This window comes from Prunus mume, linkage group LG4 (assembly GCF_029339155.1).
Source record: "Prunus mume cultivar Tortuosa linkage group LG4, ASM2933915v1, whole genome shotgun sequence".
Taxonomy (NCBI): Eukaryota; Viridiplantae; Streptophyta; class Magnoliopsida; order Rosales; family Rosaceae; genus Prunus; species Prunus mume.
In genome coordinates this window covers 26,392,073-26,408,209 of record NC_142701.1, presented here as the reverse complement: position 1 = coordinate 26,408,209, position 16,137 = coordinate 26,392,073, and the positions used below count along the sequence as shown (strand labels likewise).

The 16,137-nt window shown below is 37.3% G+C and overlaps 2 protein-coding genes and 1 pseudogene across 3 annotated transcripts; 1 reads left to right on the top strand and 2 right to left on the bottom strand.

The window, feature by feature from the left end:
* Positions 1–230: 230 nt before the first annotated feature.
* LOC103328615 (putative splicing factor 3A subunit 1 pseudogene) lies at positions 231–6,392 on the bottom strand (annotated as a pseudogene). The gene is made up of 3 exons (XR_016126434.1): positions 4,253–6,392; positions 3,570–4,133; positions 231–3,170 (listed from the first exon to the last, which is right to left on the bottom strand). The product of XR_016126434.1 is annotated as a putative splicing factor 3A subunit 1 pseudogene (transcript).
* Positions 549–1,646, top strand: LOC103328616 (geranylgeranyl pyrophosphate synthase 7, chloroplastic-like). Its single transcript, XM_008231018.3, has one exon. The coding sequence runs from the start codon at positions 549–551 to the stop codon at positions 1,644–1,646; it is 1,098 nt and encodes a 365-aa protein (XP_008229240.3).
* Positions 6,393–8,503: 2,111 nt separating the features above from the next.
* Positions 8,504–13,082, bottom strand: DHAR3 (dehydroascorbate reductase 1). The gene is given in 7 exon segments (XM_008230974.2): positions 8,504–8,914; positions 9,120–9,260; positions 9,625–9,742; positions 11,676–11,819; positions 11,982–12,072; positions 12,720–12,872; positions 12,875–13,082. Coding segments are annotated over 7 exon segments (798 nt in total). The 5' UTR covers positions 12,939–13,082; the 3' UTR covers positions 8,504–8,827.
* Positions 13,083–16,137: the final 3,055 nt, after the last annotated feature.

The window sequence follows — 16,137 nt, the reverse complement described above, 5'->3', positions numbered from 1 at the left end:
ATGTTACAAAATCTTGAGATTTTTCTTTTGGAAAACTATCTGTCGCGATGCATCATGCATGCTTGATGGGAGTTTGGTTTCCTCGGGGAATCTAATCTTGTAGGCAAGCTAAGCAGGTTCGGAATCAAACAGGGCTGGCTGTATCATATTCAAGGTTTTCCGACAAGCCAAAGATAATAATATCGTAGATGACAACATCAATTCCAAAACTATTGCAACACAATGACGGGTGCATACTTAAATTAGTCAAATTAAATAATTCAAATTCTTGCATATCAAATAGGAAATACATAAATAAATCTCAAATAGAGTGTGACCAACTGTCATCACCACAACAAGATCCAAAACGTTAACGTCCAAATAAATAAATAATGATACACTAGAGTCCAAGCCAGATCAAAAGGAATAACTTTGAGCTATGGAAATTGACATCTTAAACGGCATCTTTACTTCTTTAATCTCTTCCTATATCATTAGTTTATAACTCCCCACAAGGCCACCGTTCACCCAACAATCAATATCAACAAGGAATTCTGGTCTTCCAATCAATGGCTCTTTTCTCAACCATTCCAAGCTATGAAAACTCACTCCTCCTCAGAAACCCTAATATTGGTCTCAACAAAAGTCCTAGACCTAGAACATCAAATGGTAGCCTCAGGCTCATTTCCTTGAAGATTAGGGCCACTCGTACACAAGTTGCTGACTCATCTTCAGTCCAACCATTGCTCACCAAACCACTTGAAATTACCCAATTGCCCATATTCCAATTTGATGAGTACCTGTCCATGAAGGCAAAGAAGGTGGAGCAAGCTTTGAATGAGGCTGTGCCTTTGCAATACCCCAAGAAAATCCATAGGGCAATGAGGTACTCACTTTTAGCCGGCGGAAAGCGTGTGCGTCCAGTTCTATGTCTTGCTTCGTGTGAATTAGTAGGAGGGGATCAGTCTCTTGCAATCCCTACAGCTTGTGCAGTTGAAATGATCCACACCATGTCACTTATTCATGATGATCTTCCTTGCATGGACAACGACGATCTTCGTCGCGGAAAGCCCACAAACCACAAGGCTTTTGGGGAAGAAACCGCTATTTTAGCCGGTGATGCCCTCCTCTCCCTTGCCTTTGAGCACATAGCAGCTAAGACCACAAAAGTGGTCTCCCCTGAACGTGTGGTTCGGGCCATTGCTGAGCTTGGTTCAGCCGTAGGGTCATCAGGCCTCGTGGCGGGTCAAATTGTCGACGTTTTGAGTGAAGGTAAAGAAGTGACACTAGAAGAATTGGAGTACATACATGTGCATAAAACCGCGAAGCTCCTTGAGGCTTCGGTGGTTTGCGGGGCAATAATTGGAGGAGGGAATGAAGGTGAGGTAGAGAGGATGAGGAAGTATGCAAGGTGCATAGGGTTGTTGTTTCAAGTTGTTGACGACATTTTGGATGTGACAAAGTCGTCAAAGGAATTGGGAAAGACGGCTGGGAAGGACTTGGCAAGCGATAAGGCGACATATCCAAAGCTCATGGGCATTGAAGGGGCAAAGAATTTTGCTGCTAAGTTGGTGGCTCAAGCAATAGAAGAGCTTACTCATTTTGATGCTGCTATGGCTGCCCCATTATATTGTTTAGCCAACTACATTGCCAATAGACAGACTTAGAGGAGCAATTAACAAAGACTGCATGCGCTTCCTTTATTTAATTTTTCTTCTAAACTTCTTGGTGGGTTTTCGCCTATAGTGATTAGTGTCTAAGCAGTAAATATATATGTGTGGAATTGTTTTACATTATGATATTTTACATGTGTAGTAGTGAACAGTGTAATATATACTTATATATACTATACTATTTGTGAAGAAGTATGGCTAGATAGGGCAAAACTCTTGTCCTTTATGGTGTGCTTGCAGACCTGTGGCTGTGTCTACTAGATTAATTAATCATTATTTATAAGAAAAGAAACCTGACTGCAAAAATATCTCATAATTCTAAGTAATGAGATTAATATCTCATAATTTAATTAGCCATATATGGCAAAGCAAACAGCTATTTTTCTAATCCATTGGGGTGTTAGTTGGATTAGCTCAGGCCTTTGGTGTGCTCTCAAGTGGTCCTAGGTTCAAACTCCCACGGTACCCATGTGAATCTCACCCCTCCCTCTTCCTAACTTTGGCAATCAAAAAAACACAGCTATATTTCTGGGATATATATTTGTTGTGGTAGTAGATGCCATCTCTGGTAAGAAATCAATAGAGAAGAACAAACTACAAAACTGTTTTCTCATTAAAAAAAACTGAAGAATTACACGAGTAAAATTACATAACACAGAAAAGTTTAAATAAAAATTCCCCTAAAACTATTATATAATTAAACCCAACAAAAAGCAAACAGACTTTGACTTCCCTCATAACCATAAAGGCGAATAATTTAACTCCATGAACTGTCTTTAGTGAGAGGACTATAATGGTTAGCTAATCCTCCAATAATTCATATGCAAATAATAAGACTAGACGCACATCTCCCACATTAATAATCTCTTCTTTAGCCAACTCAATTTCCCCATATATATTTTTATTATAGAATAACAAGTAAAACAACTCTGTTGAAACTTGTCAACACAACCAAGATTTTCCTACAAGGCAAAGACAATATCATGGATACAATACAACTGTAATTATAAGCGATATTGAGGGGGAATTTGAACACAAGACCTCAGGGTGTAGGGGTAACTACTCTTAATCACTTGAGCTACAAGTCACTTGTTATTAATTCTTAAGTTAGAAATATATGTAATTCACTTGTGATTTCGATCACACTTAAGCAAGCACAATGCGATTCATGACCCTTCCTAATTCAATGCAATTTCTTCTTTTCTTGACTTCTGCAATCTTTTCCTTGATGCCTATATTGACGCAACAACCACTCTGTTTCCAAGACAACTCATAAACCCAACTGGTGGTCAAGCTCATTCACCAAATACCAGCTTACATCCACCACACTACAATCCAAGTTACAACTAGCTATGTGACTATAAGAGATTGGTGCTCAAACTGACACGAAAAGGTTACTTGCACGCTGCTTTGGTAACTTAAAACCGATTACAGAATGACCATCGAAAGTGATGATGCATGAACCAGTATTCTTCCATCGGATTTTGGTAAGGTCTGCCCATTGATGAGATGTGGAACCTATATGGATCAACGGTAAAACAAAGATTACACTAGTTGAAAAGTAGCTACAAGTTCAGGGGGATTTCAACAGTATACTGCAAAAAAAAAAATAGCTATGAATTGAGTTGTAGTTATGAATCATGATAGAATATGGCTAATGTGCTGATATGGAACCGTAAGTCAGAGATCTTGTTCGGTTTCCTATGGGAAGCTATGTAACCCTTCTCTAATAATCCTAGAGAAAATACAAAGATATAAAATCCTAAGTGTTCCTTTAACATGGTACTGCAATCAAACCCGGTGGTTCCTTCCAGCCCATAGTGCAAAAAGAAATGGCATGTATAAGGATTGCCATCAGAGTTGGAAAAAGAGCAAGGAATTCTACATGAAAATGGTAAAGATGAGAAAGCATCTTACCTGGCTTAGATGCTTAAATAAGAAGACACATCTAACTGGTTGCACAGACCATTTTATGAGTCCCAACAAGTAGCTCTAAGCGTTTGTCCTGCAGTTAACAACCAACATCAGAAAACACCAACTCTACTAGCCACTGCTTGCTATTGGCTGGTTCAAGGATAACATGAGTACAAAACAATACAAGTTTCTAGAGGCATCACCCCTTTGATAAGTGCACAGTATAGCTTAACCCTACAAAATGAAACTAAATACTTAGATAACGCCCAAAACACCAAATATTCATCAAGAGAAAAATATTTCAGCAACAAAATTTGAAGTGAACATCAAAAATAATTTAAACAAACAAGGGTCTTCTGACATCAAGCATGCTTCTATGGATATCAAAGCCATAATACGACTATGAGGCACATCTTTTCCAGAGAAAAAAACTGCATTGCAAAAAAAGAGCCGTAATTAGATATATAAGCAAATGACTTGCTCTGGCTAAGCAAAAGGAACTGATCTACTTCCCATTGTCCTCCAGAGACACTCGCTGAGGCACCAAATCTGTACTAGATACGACACCTAGCAACAATTTAAAGACAACAATAATATGTTCAGAAAAATTATCCAATAAAGTACAATTTTAGTCCCACATGATATATTGCATATTCTCATAATAACAAGAAAAGTTCAGCATGAACCTTAATCGCCCTGGTTATATAATCTGTTTCATCGCTTTCTTCCACCACGCTCTCTTAATGAAAGAGTAAGTGTTTCTCCTGCTCCAACATTGTAATATGCAAGCGACATATTTTCCTTGAGAAAACCAGGTTTTCCACTCAGTTTCTGCTTGTTTGCAGGAAGCTGGATCTCCCCAGAGATTTTTTCTTTCAGACTTCCAACATTTTCAGATAAAGACTGCACCATAATCTCCAAAAGTTGTCCCTTCAGATTACCTTCACCAACATTGGGGACGGATACTGTGATGTGGACAGGTCCCGAATGCTGTGCCAAAAACTGATCTTCTGGAATAAGCGTAGAATCATCAAGCTTCTGCCGCTTTGGCGCAGGTTCTTCTGGAAGTGGTGGTGGAGGCATCCCCTGAGGCAAAGGTGGTGGTGGCATCATCTGTATTGTAGGTGGAGGAACAGCAAGGGGGTTATAAGCTCGGGGAACTTGCATGACTGTAAACCAAGAACCGGGTGGGGGTGGTCTAACTGATTGATATTGGACAACTGGGGGTCTAGACAGAGGAGGAGCTGCAGGACCAGGAAGGTTCCTTGCATCATTGTTAAGGACATGATTTTCTGTGCTGGCTAGTGCTTCCAGTGTGACCATCCCGGATGACCTGTTGTGGTTGCTCATCTTTCTTTCTTTCAATCTCAGTCTTGACAGCGTTAGAAACTTCATCCTCTGTGGTACCGAAAATGTCAGGGCAGGTTCGTGCAAGGCCCAGAATGTTTCTTGAGATTTCGTTATCATGAGCAAGCGTTAGTCTCCCGAAGCTTAGCAAACATCCTTTCTTTCTGCTCTTGATATTTTGGATCAATTAGAGAAATCCTCATGTGTTCAGACATCTCATTGATGGGGATAAGCTCCCCAGTGATTGGAGAAATGACATACTTTGTTGGGTCTCTTTGGTCAAGGATCCTGTCCTCGGGTCTCTTCCAATTGTTCACAATTCTCAGTGGTGGTTCTGGATCCTCTGTCATGAAGCCCTCCTCAACAAGCTGCATCTCTTCTTCATCCATTTCCATTTCCACCTGCTCACCAGGCTGAACAATATCTTCTTCCATATCAGTGACCTTGCTTCTCCTTATAACCTCGTCAAGGGCCATTGGAGGAGGTAAATCCTCGTCTTCATCATCAGCAAAGTTTATTGTTTCAACCACAGAAAAATCATACCAATCAATCATAGCCATTTGTATCCTTTCCTGCTCAATCTCATCTTCAGCCTTCTGCTTTGCCTGCTCTTGTGAACGTTCCCACTCCAGCCGATGCACACACCTTTCAAGCACAGTTTCCATGTCTGCAACACTTTTCTTAAGCTTCTCTGTCAAACCCTTGGGCGGCATCACCACCTTCGAATACGCATCTACAAGAGAAGAGAAAAACGTAAACATTCTGTGGGTAGGAATCATCAGAAAATGGAACTGGGGGTTATTGATTTCCCTGTTTACCAATCCTGTCAAAAACGATCTCCCATTTCGAGCCACGGACTGGGCTGTGAGCATAATAATATCCAAATCTTCCCCAGTAATTCCTTGAGGAAGCCGAACAGTATACTCCTCAGCTTCGGGTGTTTCGAGCACTTTGAGCACTGGTTTAAACTGGGCAGAGGGATCTGCTGCAGGCTGCTGCAAAGAAGGTTGCTCTTGCTCTTGCTGTTGCTGTCCAGAAGACTGATTTTGAGCACAGAACTCAAGCAAGCGATGCTGATAATATGCGTGAAAAGGGCTTGAGGAAATCAAAAAGTTGAACTTTTGATTTCCAGTATTCTCAGCAACGACCCTTTTCTCAAATCCGAGTCCATTCTTTGCCACGAATTCGGCAGTTTTGTCAAGAACGATTCTGATTTCTAGGGGAGGATGAATGATCCCAATAGCCCTAGTATGCGTCGAAACTGAAGAAGAAGAAGAAGAAGAAGACAAGTTGGTTGTGGTTTTGCTCACCTCCTCACCCAATTGCTTCTCATCCTTCACTTGGGATGCTGGAATAGCACCAAGGTTTCCGTCATCAAGAGGAACCGCTAAGGGCAAAAAGGAACCCATCTGATGTGAGCTGAGCACCATTTACAAGCGAGAGAGAGAGAGAGAGAGAGAGAACGAGGGAACGAGAGAGATTGTGTTTGTGCCTGGGTTTTGTATAAGAGATGGACCCAGCCCGAGGGGAGGGAGGAAAAAAACAAAAATAGCCATGCCTTATATTTATAGGTATGGGAAAGCCTTAACCTAATAGGATTGGACTTTTTTTTTTTTTTTGTTGGATAAGGATTGGAAAAATGGACTTTACCTGTATGCCTTCAGTCTTGACGTGAGCGTCAAAACTAGTTTTTCTATTCTTCTTTTTTTTGTTAATATTTCTTTGCATTTTCAATATTTTTTTTTTGCATTCCTCTTTTTATTTGATCGAAAGATATCAGCACAATATTTTGCTAATCAGCGGAGGACGAAGAAGGTGGCTAATTGAAATTTTTTTTTTTTTTGAACCCAAATGGTTCATCGAAGTTCATTCAATTTAACAAAAATTGAAATTTTATCAATCCCTTAAAAGGGCAAAGAATAGAACAAATAAAGCTGGGCAAAAACATCGGCCAGAAAACCAACAGGAAACAAACATGAAACAAATCTAGCTCAAAACCATTACAGACTACAGTATAGCGTGAAGATCATGTTCCCAAGAAGAAGAAAAAAAATAAAACAGCAAAAGCCAACATAAAGACATTTAGCCCACATAAAGGCATATAACCCACAAAGAGGCATTACGCCCACATTTGGCATAAAGCCCAAATTAAACATAAAATAAAATAAAAATACCTAGCCGCCACAACCAAAGAGAAACTCCACGATTGTAGATGGACAAACCACCAATCACCACCATGAAGAACCAAACACCCTCAGGTCAGCAAACCAAGCCAAATATCCCTCAAAACATAGCCCACCTGAAATTCGACAACAGAACCAGAATTAACCTAACCAATACATCCAAAAGACAGCAGCCAATAAAAAAAGAATGAGAAAACCCATTCCAAATCAGGATTTTGTGCTTAGTCTCTTGCGTTTTTTAAAAAATTTTAAACAAAATTCAGTTTTACAATTTTTTTTGTTGAAAAAAAATTTATTCGAAAGGCCTTAAATTGCTGAAGTTGCTGGCGAATTGGTGGCTCAAGCATTTGAAGAGCTTGCTCGCTTCGATGCTGTTAGGGGTGCTCCACTATATTATTTAGCTGACTAGATTTATCGCTTGTTATATGGACTGTTGTCTAATTTAATGAGTTCAGTCCGGGTATTTTTAAGTTCGCCAAATATTAAGCCAACGTTTAAATAATCCAGTCCAATGCGAGGCACCAAATGCATCGAAATACTTTTAAAATGGGATATTTTGTTAAGCTGCTAGTTAAGCAACAAAGTTTTGATGTTTGGTTTAGTTTACATTTCATTATCATTATAAATTTGGAATGACGATTGTTGTCTTAGGATGTTCCCCTAAGATAATACGTGGGTGAAGCCCTTAGCAACTATGAGACCATGTTAGTTGAACTGGTTTGTGCATGAGTTATATTAAACTACTTTAAACCATTAATTCATCGATTGCTTAAGCTATACCCCTATGAGGTCAATCATTGCAAACCTGTTTAAGCTACCTTGAAGACTTGTATGCCCAAAATGACCTCTTTTTTGGGTCAAAGTTCGGAGGGGTTAGGGGAAGGCTTTATTGGGTTCGAATCTAAACCATTGATCTGCAAGCAAATGCTCTTACCTCTGAGCTATTGACTTGTTGGCCCCAAAATGACATGTTCACATCTTTTTGTTGTTATTGAAATAATTAAACAGTATTACCTTATATGCCAATAATTCAGCTCAACAATAAGAACCGAAAAAGAAAACTGTAGAAAGTATGCAACTGCTTCAGAAAAGCAACCTACAACGTCAGAAAATTTATTTGCGGTATGTCTATCGAAATAAGGAGACAGCAGCAACCCAAGGGCACAAGGCTCAAGCTTTCCCCTATTCTAGTTGCCTTCGTAAAGAATCCATGACAGCCAAAGTCTCTCCATATGTTGGAGGAGGAGTTGTGTACTTTTTGCATTTTTGTACAATCATTTTTGTACTTGAAGACGAGTTGTTGCCCGATGGCATTCAAACAGACAAATTTTGGTTTAACCTCTGCCTACTGTGATTCACTGAGCTTTTTGTAGCGAACAGAAAGGAAGGAAAAAGAGAAGTTCGGTATAGTTGAGATATTCCATTTTGTGGATTAACATTTGAAAACGCCAAGTAGTAATTCTTACACACATCTACGTGAGGAGTTCCGAAATTACTATACCAGTAATACACTCCAAATTCTAAACACCAGATATACAAACTCGTTCTTTTTCTTCCTTTTTTTTTTTTTTTGCTATCTATGAACTCATTGTACTCTCTTGTTTCACAGTAAGAAAATGAAATCCAACATAGAAGGCAATCATAGAGGAATTCATTTGATTAAGGTACAGAACAGGTGAAGGTAAGGTATGTACCTAAGGTGTCCTACAGAAAGAGAACAGCAAGACAATTTTAACCCAAGACTTTCGGCCGCCAACCCGCAATGACGTCTTCTTTCAGGGCACTAGTTTTGACGAATGAATCCAGTGAGAATAAACTCTGCGTATCAGAAATTCATCAGTATTAGGAACATAGAACACTATCTAGTAAAAAGGGGTAGTAGTCCTTGCACAAACATGTTTACATAAAACTGCTTCTGCATTGTTAATGTCATCCAATTTTGTATCCTATAGATTTACTTTTCAATCAACAATACGATCTCTTGTTCATTACAGTGGAAGCTTGTTAGCTACATATCACGTACCTTCATGTAAGACTTCACATATGGAAGGGAATCTGGAACTGACCAATCTTTAAAATGCCCCAAAGCAATCTCTAGATGATACAACTTGGGTCCAAGTGAAAACTCTACAGCAGAAACCTCCTTCCCGTTGATGAAAGGACCCTGATATAAATAAAAAGATAAACGTCAAAATATCCATTCAATTTGGTTTTTAAAAACATGCCTGTACAAGAAGACATCAAACTTCACAAGTTATGTATACATCAAGGGACCATTACGTTACACAGAAAGACCACATCATAAATTTGCTTTCTTATTTTGGTAAATGAGAATTTATTAACTGCATCCCAAATTGTCCCTTACATCATAAATTTGTTTATAATCATAAGTTTTAGCCATTAATGGTTGAATCCAATATGGATGAAGTAGGAAAATAATTCTAAGATACCAACCGATGGAGGACAGAGAGAGAAGCTGAAAGAAAATAAGAAAAAAAATAAAAGAACAGAGGAAGTAGAAGCCTCACATTTTCTTTGAGATAATCATTGAAAGAGCTAAGTTCATTTAGCAATGCTTGTTCTGTTCCATCTTTGGGGTCTTTGCTCTTAAGGAACCCAATAAATGTGGAGAAGATCTTAGACCCACTGCGAAGAACAACCAAAATTGCTTCTCATAGCGCTTTGAAAAGAATTCTGAGCTAATGATATTATGGCAAGCCAAAAAAGTCGAAACTAGAATAAAGAAATAAATAATTAAAAGTATTGAGTAACAATCAAACAAACTGGAGGCCAACTTAACATGAGATATTTCACTAAACAGCAACAACACATCAGGTATATAAATTTGGTGACTGCAATGTTATAGCACGGTATTAATTATGATGGCAACTTCTTATTGACTGCATATAGTAACTTATTCAGCATAAGCAACATTAAAGTCCAGAAAAGACTACCATGGATGCCCAGATATTTAATACTTCAGCTTCTAGTTCATATTAGCAAAATCATTATCAGACTGCCTCTATTGAAGGAATACATACGGCTTCCATTGACCAAAAGCACGTTCGGAATTTCAGACCAAACTCTTACTCCAAGATCAAGAATAGATGCAGAAAGAAACACACCATCAAAAGACAAGATTTTACGTGATTCATCCCAAATTGGGATACGTCTCTGGACGATCACAATGATCCACTAATGTTGAAAGGATAAGATTACAAACCCAAAGAATTTAATAGGTTCTTCCAACCACATTAACTAATCTCCCACTCCTCTCAATGTTACTTGACAGAGAATCTCAATCACAATCAAAGGATCACAATTGCTCGATCTTGCTAGGTTTTTCTCTCAATTGGTTTATCTAAACCTTACAAGAGATCAAACAAGCATCCTGACAACCTAAGAAGGACAAAGCTCTGCAAGACCTATTTAAAGGCTCACTAAAACCCAAAAACTGATTAGGAAACATCATAAAGTCATAATACAACTAACAGAATGAGATAGGTACCAAACAGGACTCAAAAATGCATCAAAACTAAAACAGGAAAGCTAAAACCACATGGCATGCTCCAGCTTCCCTCAAGACTTGCCTTGGAACATCGAGCTTCGTCAATTTACCCTCTGGACGCAGAAGCGCCAATTATCAAGCTTGTAATTTTGGAGCCCTTCTCCAATAATTTCAAGCCACAGCCTCAACAATTATCTTCTGCCTAACTTATTTAATGCCACAATCAAAGTGGGAACTTCTTACTCAAGCTCTCAAAACTCAAGGATGAATTTTGTCCCCTCCAATTAGGGGAAAATGATGAAGACAACAAGAAGCTCAAGAAAAAGCAAACTCAAATACCAAAATATCTTAAATTTTAGTTTAATTTTTATGTTGGACCTGATTTCCTATCGCTCAACATACATATCTAAGTTAGTTACTGTAAGAACATAAAATAAATGTCAGACCCTACCAGCTTAAACTTTTGGGAATACTGGTAATCAACAAACATTTTCAAAGTAAGAGTTGGACATCCTAAGTTAGAATCCCAGCAATTGTAAGTCCACATTTTGGACACTAATAATGGAGAGAGACCCCATATGAGAGGGAATGTTAGAATTTAAAATAAACATCAGCTGCATTCAAACAGCTTAAACTTTTGCAATAGTGATAGACCAACAAACTCAATCGTTACATTCTTGCCTTTAGGTCAATTTTAGTTTGTGAGTTTAAAAGGTAGGGGTATTCATTTGTAACATGTTTTTCAGGAATTTCATTCTCACCAAAAAACAAATAAATAAAAATCCTTTTCTTGCTTTAGTTAGATAGTTCCTACAGACTTTTTCATAGGTTCTCCTGCTTGCATCCTCCTCGTGCGGTTGGGTAGACAACACATTTGGATATTTTTGATAAATTTACTTCTAACTCTTAAGAGAAAACAACTACCCGTGTTAGAGTTCAAAATGAAAACAAAAATCCATTATGACATTTTTCCCTTTTTCTTTCACCATTAGGCTGTACTTCAAGCCATAACATATGTCTTAGCAATGAGTAAAACTATCAGAAATTCATAGTACTGGATATGTAACATACACTGAAGCCTTCTCAGGGGGGGCTGCCAAAGGTGGATCTGGATACTTTTCTTCCAAAGCTTGTGTGATAACATCTGAATCTGCAACCCATTTCCCATTCAGATTTATCACAGGTACTTTACCTTCTGGATTAATCTTTAAGAACCTAAACACAGAAACAAAATAAAGAAACTCATAGAACTCAAAAGATGAAACAAAATAGAAGCAGATATTTGCACTTTAATCTTTGTGCGCTAGGGCATAGGTAAGTGACAATTTTTCCACAACACCGAATGAAATTTAATCCCAGATAAATTCAGAAAATCACCACTCTGGCTTGTTAGCCAAGTCCACCAACTTCAGGTCATAAGGGAGATTCTTTTCCTCTAGAGTCAGCAACACCCTTTGACAAAATGGACCTAGGAGAGACAATTAAACAATCAATCATTCGCGCCCATGATTTAAATGCACCACTAAAAGTACAGTGACACATTAAACAATTTCCCACCTCAACAATTATAAACCACTATGCAACAATGAAAGCAATATGAGAATTTAAATCGACACAGATATCAGACGTTTCCTGCCATCTTATAAACTCTTCAATGCCTATCAGAATATCAGTTTTTCTGTGGTTAAATTTGATTCCATAACCTGCACTCTCAAACTCATTATACCCCTCAGTCTATGTATTGAAGCTCCAAGGTAAAGATAGCCTCTTTTCACATAATGTCCATAATTTCTATAACCACAAATTCCCAATCCTTCACATTCATTTTTTCTTCCTCCAACACACAGATAAACACAACTTATTAAGTAAAAACGAACACAAGTAAAGAGAAAGAGGCTTTTCTCTACAACATGTTTCACAAAATTTTCAGTTTATATGAATTTGGCGCCTTATGTGCGCTCACACTGCAATGCTACGAAATCTGCCACATGGGTACTCTACAAAAGGCTAAACCAAGAAAGACCCCGTTAAAAAATTTTCATTTTCCGGCAGTTTCTGGGAGACCAAACAGCACCAGACTTTTTATTTTCCTTTATCAAACAGAAACAGACTTACAGTCGCCGAGCTTGTTGGGGACAGTGACGGAGGCTTTGGCGCAAACTTCGAAAGGGGCAGCCGCTGCCACAGTGAGGGTTCTTATGGTTCCGCGACGCCTGACGGAGTTGGGATTGGTTCTGAAAACGACGGCGTTTGGAGGGGGTCGGAGAGGTGGTGTTTGATAGTGGAGGAGAACGCTGTAGAGGCTGCTGGATGAATTCTGGCGGTCGTCGACATTGCTATATCTATATGTATCTAAAGCTTACCGTGGAGATGAGGATTTTGTTGCCTATTATTTTTGAAGTGAGGAAGAGTGCCAGTGGTTTAACGACACAGAGCTTTTCCGTACAGCCAAGTTTGTGCACCAGAAAATTCCCAACTTTTTTAATTTTTAATTTTTATTTTTTATATATAAACATTCTATAAAGGAGGATGAGGCTTCAATAGAAGAAAAGAACCCTTTTTCTCTTATACGCATGGCATATTACCCTTTACATGATTCTTGGTATAAACATTTTTATTTTCGTGTAATTGACCCATAGTAATGTGGACTTGTGCTACTCTCTTTTTTTGTCCGAAATTTCTTCTTTTGGAGATTTTTTTATGGTAAGATTTTAACCAGGTCACTCTACGGCTCCTTCGCCTGTTGATAATTGGTTGTACTATTTGTTTATCAGTTGCTAATGAAATTATTCCATCTGGACAAAAAAAAATACAATTCTTAAAAACAAAAACAAAAATAAAAAACACTCATATTATTAAAAACAAAAAAAGTGAGGTTTTACTTCTCTCTCTCTCTCTCTCGTGCACCACCAAAATTGATAGGGTTTATGCCTCACATCTTTTTCCTTTTCTTTTGTTAATTTCAATTTGGGGATTAGGGTTTTTATTTTAATTTTTAATTAAAAACAATTTGGAGTTCAATAACAAAAAAGTTTTTAGATCTTAAAATCACTATTTGAATACTCATATTTTTTTTAAAAGAATCATAATTTTTAAATTTATTTTTTTGAGTAGGATACCAGACAAGCCCTTAATATTTTAACTTTTTTTTTTATTGTTCATCACGTAGCAATTATAAATGTGATTTTCCATGTAATTAATGTATTGATCCAAGCTTCGAGCTGTTTACTTTTTAGATACATCATAATACAAACATCATACTTTAAAAGATTATTCAACCTAAAAATCATTTATTCAACGAATCGTTACTAATGAATGTAGACATCATCTTGTAATGTGCCAAATGTTCGTTGTTTAGGTCACTTTAAAGTGATCATGTTCCATCATGACCGAATGGTTAGACAATTTCTCATTTAGGAGGTGTATTCAATTGAGATTTTAAAATATTTTAAAGAAATTTAGAAGTCCGAGTGTATTCAATCACGATTGAAGACCTAAAAATACACAATTTGGATTGTTAGCCAACATATGTTTGGGTCAACAAAACAAGCCCAAAAGAGATCAAACACAAAGGGAAAAAGCTCATGACAGCCCAAAAAAGCGGACTTGGGCCTACTTAGCCAATATTTTTTTTTTCTAGGAACATGGTCAACCCAACAATCTGGAACTTTCTTTTACTAATAAAAAGAGGATGTACTTTCTTTCTTTCAATTTTATTTGTGTATTAGTTAATTTACTCCCATATGCTTGGGTTTTAATAAGAAATATTGTTTTATGCAATGCAGATTGCTTCAGTTGCAATAAAAGGGTATGCCAGGCTTTATTGAGGGAAAGTTGTTTGTGTCTCAAATGAGCCAGCCTGACCGTAAAGAGCGGGCTGTCATTTGTGGAAGAGGAAATGGATAATAGAAAAGTTTTAGTTGACCCTTATGGCCCAAAAATTTGGATTAGAGAAGGGCCCAAAATCAATTTTGCTCACTTTCCTTTGCATTTTTTGGGATACACGTGATAATCTAAACTCACACACGCACTACGAATGTATCATGGGAGTTCGAACTTGAAACCCCTAATCTTTTCCACTAGGTTAAACCTCGTTGACACCCTTTGCATTTTTTTAATACCAACGATTAGGAAACAAAGGAATCGAACACGAATCTCGGTATATGAATCTATCCTCATAACAACTTAAGTTACAAATTTCTTGTCACAGCCTTTTTTGCAGTTGAATTTGGATGTATCTGCCTCAGCTTAATAAATAAGTAATAATTTTCCATTTTAAAAAAAAGTAAGTTAATAGTAAGTTTAATGAGTTAACTAGTGTATGGGAGTTCTAGCAATAGAAAGAAGTAAGATATGGTGGGTAGTTTGTAAAAATTCATTAATGTCCTGACTGTTCCAACTTGATTTTCGGGAAAGCGGAAACAAAATTGCCTCCACTCCTGCTTTCCCAAATTGTTGTCATTGACAGCGAATTTCTCAAATGATCGCGTTCTCTTATTTTTACCAAACATGCTGACACACACATCACTTTCAAAGAAAGTGATTTTTCCCTAAATAATCAATGTCAAACGAGTACTTAAGTGCCCATTTGACATTGCTTATTTGGGGTGATAAGTGATTTTTTTAAAATTTTGATAAGCTCAGTCCATTTGGTAAACTATGAAAAAATCACTTATTGTTAAAAATTGATGTGAGAGAAAGTTATAAAGAAAAACAGCTAATAAGATGCTTTCATTTTTTGATTATGTGAGAATCAATTTCGAATAGGCGCTAGGTTTAATGATTATGCTGAAATTAGTACCAACAACACTTTTAATAAAAAGTTTACCAAAAGCAAATTACTTTCTCTCACAACAAATCTAACAATGAGTATTTCCACAGCACAGCAATGTCAAACTGACCGAGCTCGAAACCTCAACTCTACCTCTAACACTTTTTGTCAAAAAAAAATTAATTAAAAAGGAGTAAATGAGTAATTGACTCAGCAAGTACGGGGACCATTTGATTTGACCTTATTTTAATCCCATTACAAGCACAATTAAATATAAAATTTGAAACCAGGTCACTCGTCCTTTTTATAATCAGCTTTCAATGGGTCAGTTGTCCAATTATTTTCATGATCTCATCGATGGTGGCAATTTCTACATAATTGATCGTTATTTTAAGGTTACATTTCAAATTTCTAGGGACAAATTGTGGTAATCAACAGGAGCCTAGAAAAGGATGTGTGATTACTTAAATCTTAATCAATTTGTTGTATGTACTTGGTTCGTATCGTGAATCGCCGGCGCGAATACTTAAGAAATAATAATCTAAAGCATGTATGCATAATTAAGTAAATCATTAACAAAACCATCAGCATCTAAAACACTATCACGTATATTATTATCATAATAAATGTAGGTGTACGTATACGTGCATCAAGATTAATTAGAGATTGAATAAGATTTTGGTGTGTAAAAAATTGTATGACTACGTACGTAATGCGACAACATGGTACCCCTTCGATGAGATTGTAATTTGCTAGAAAGGA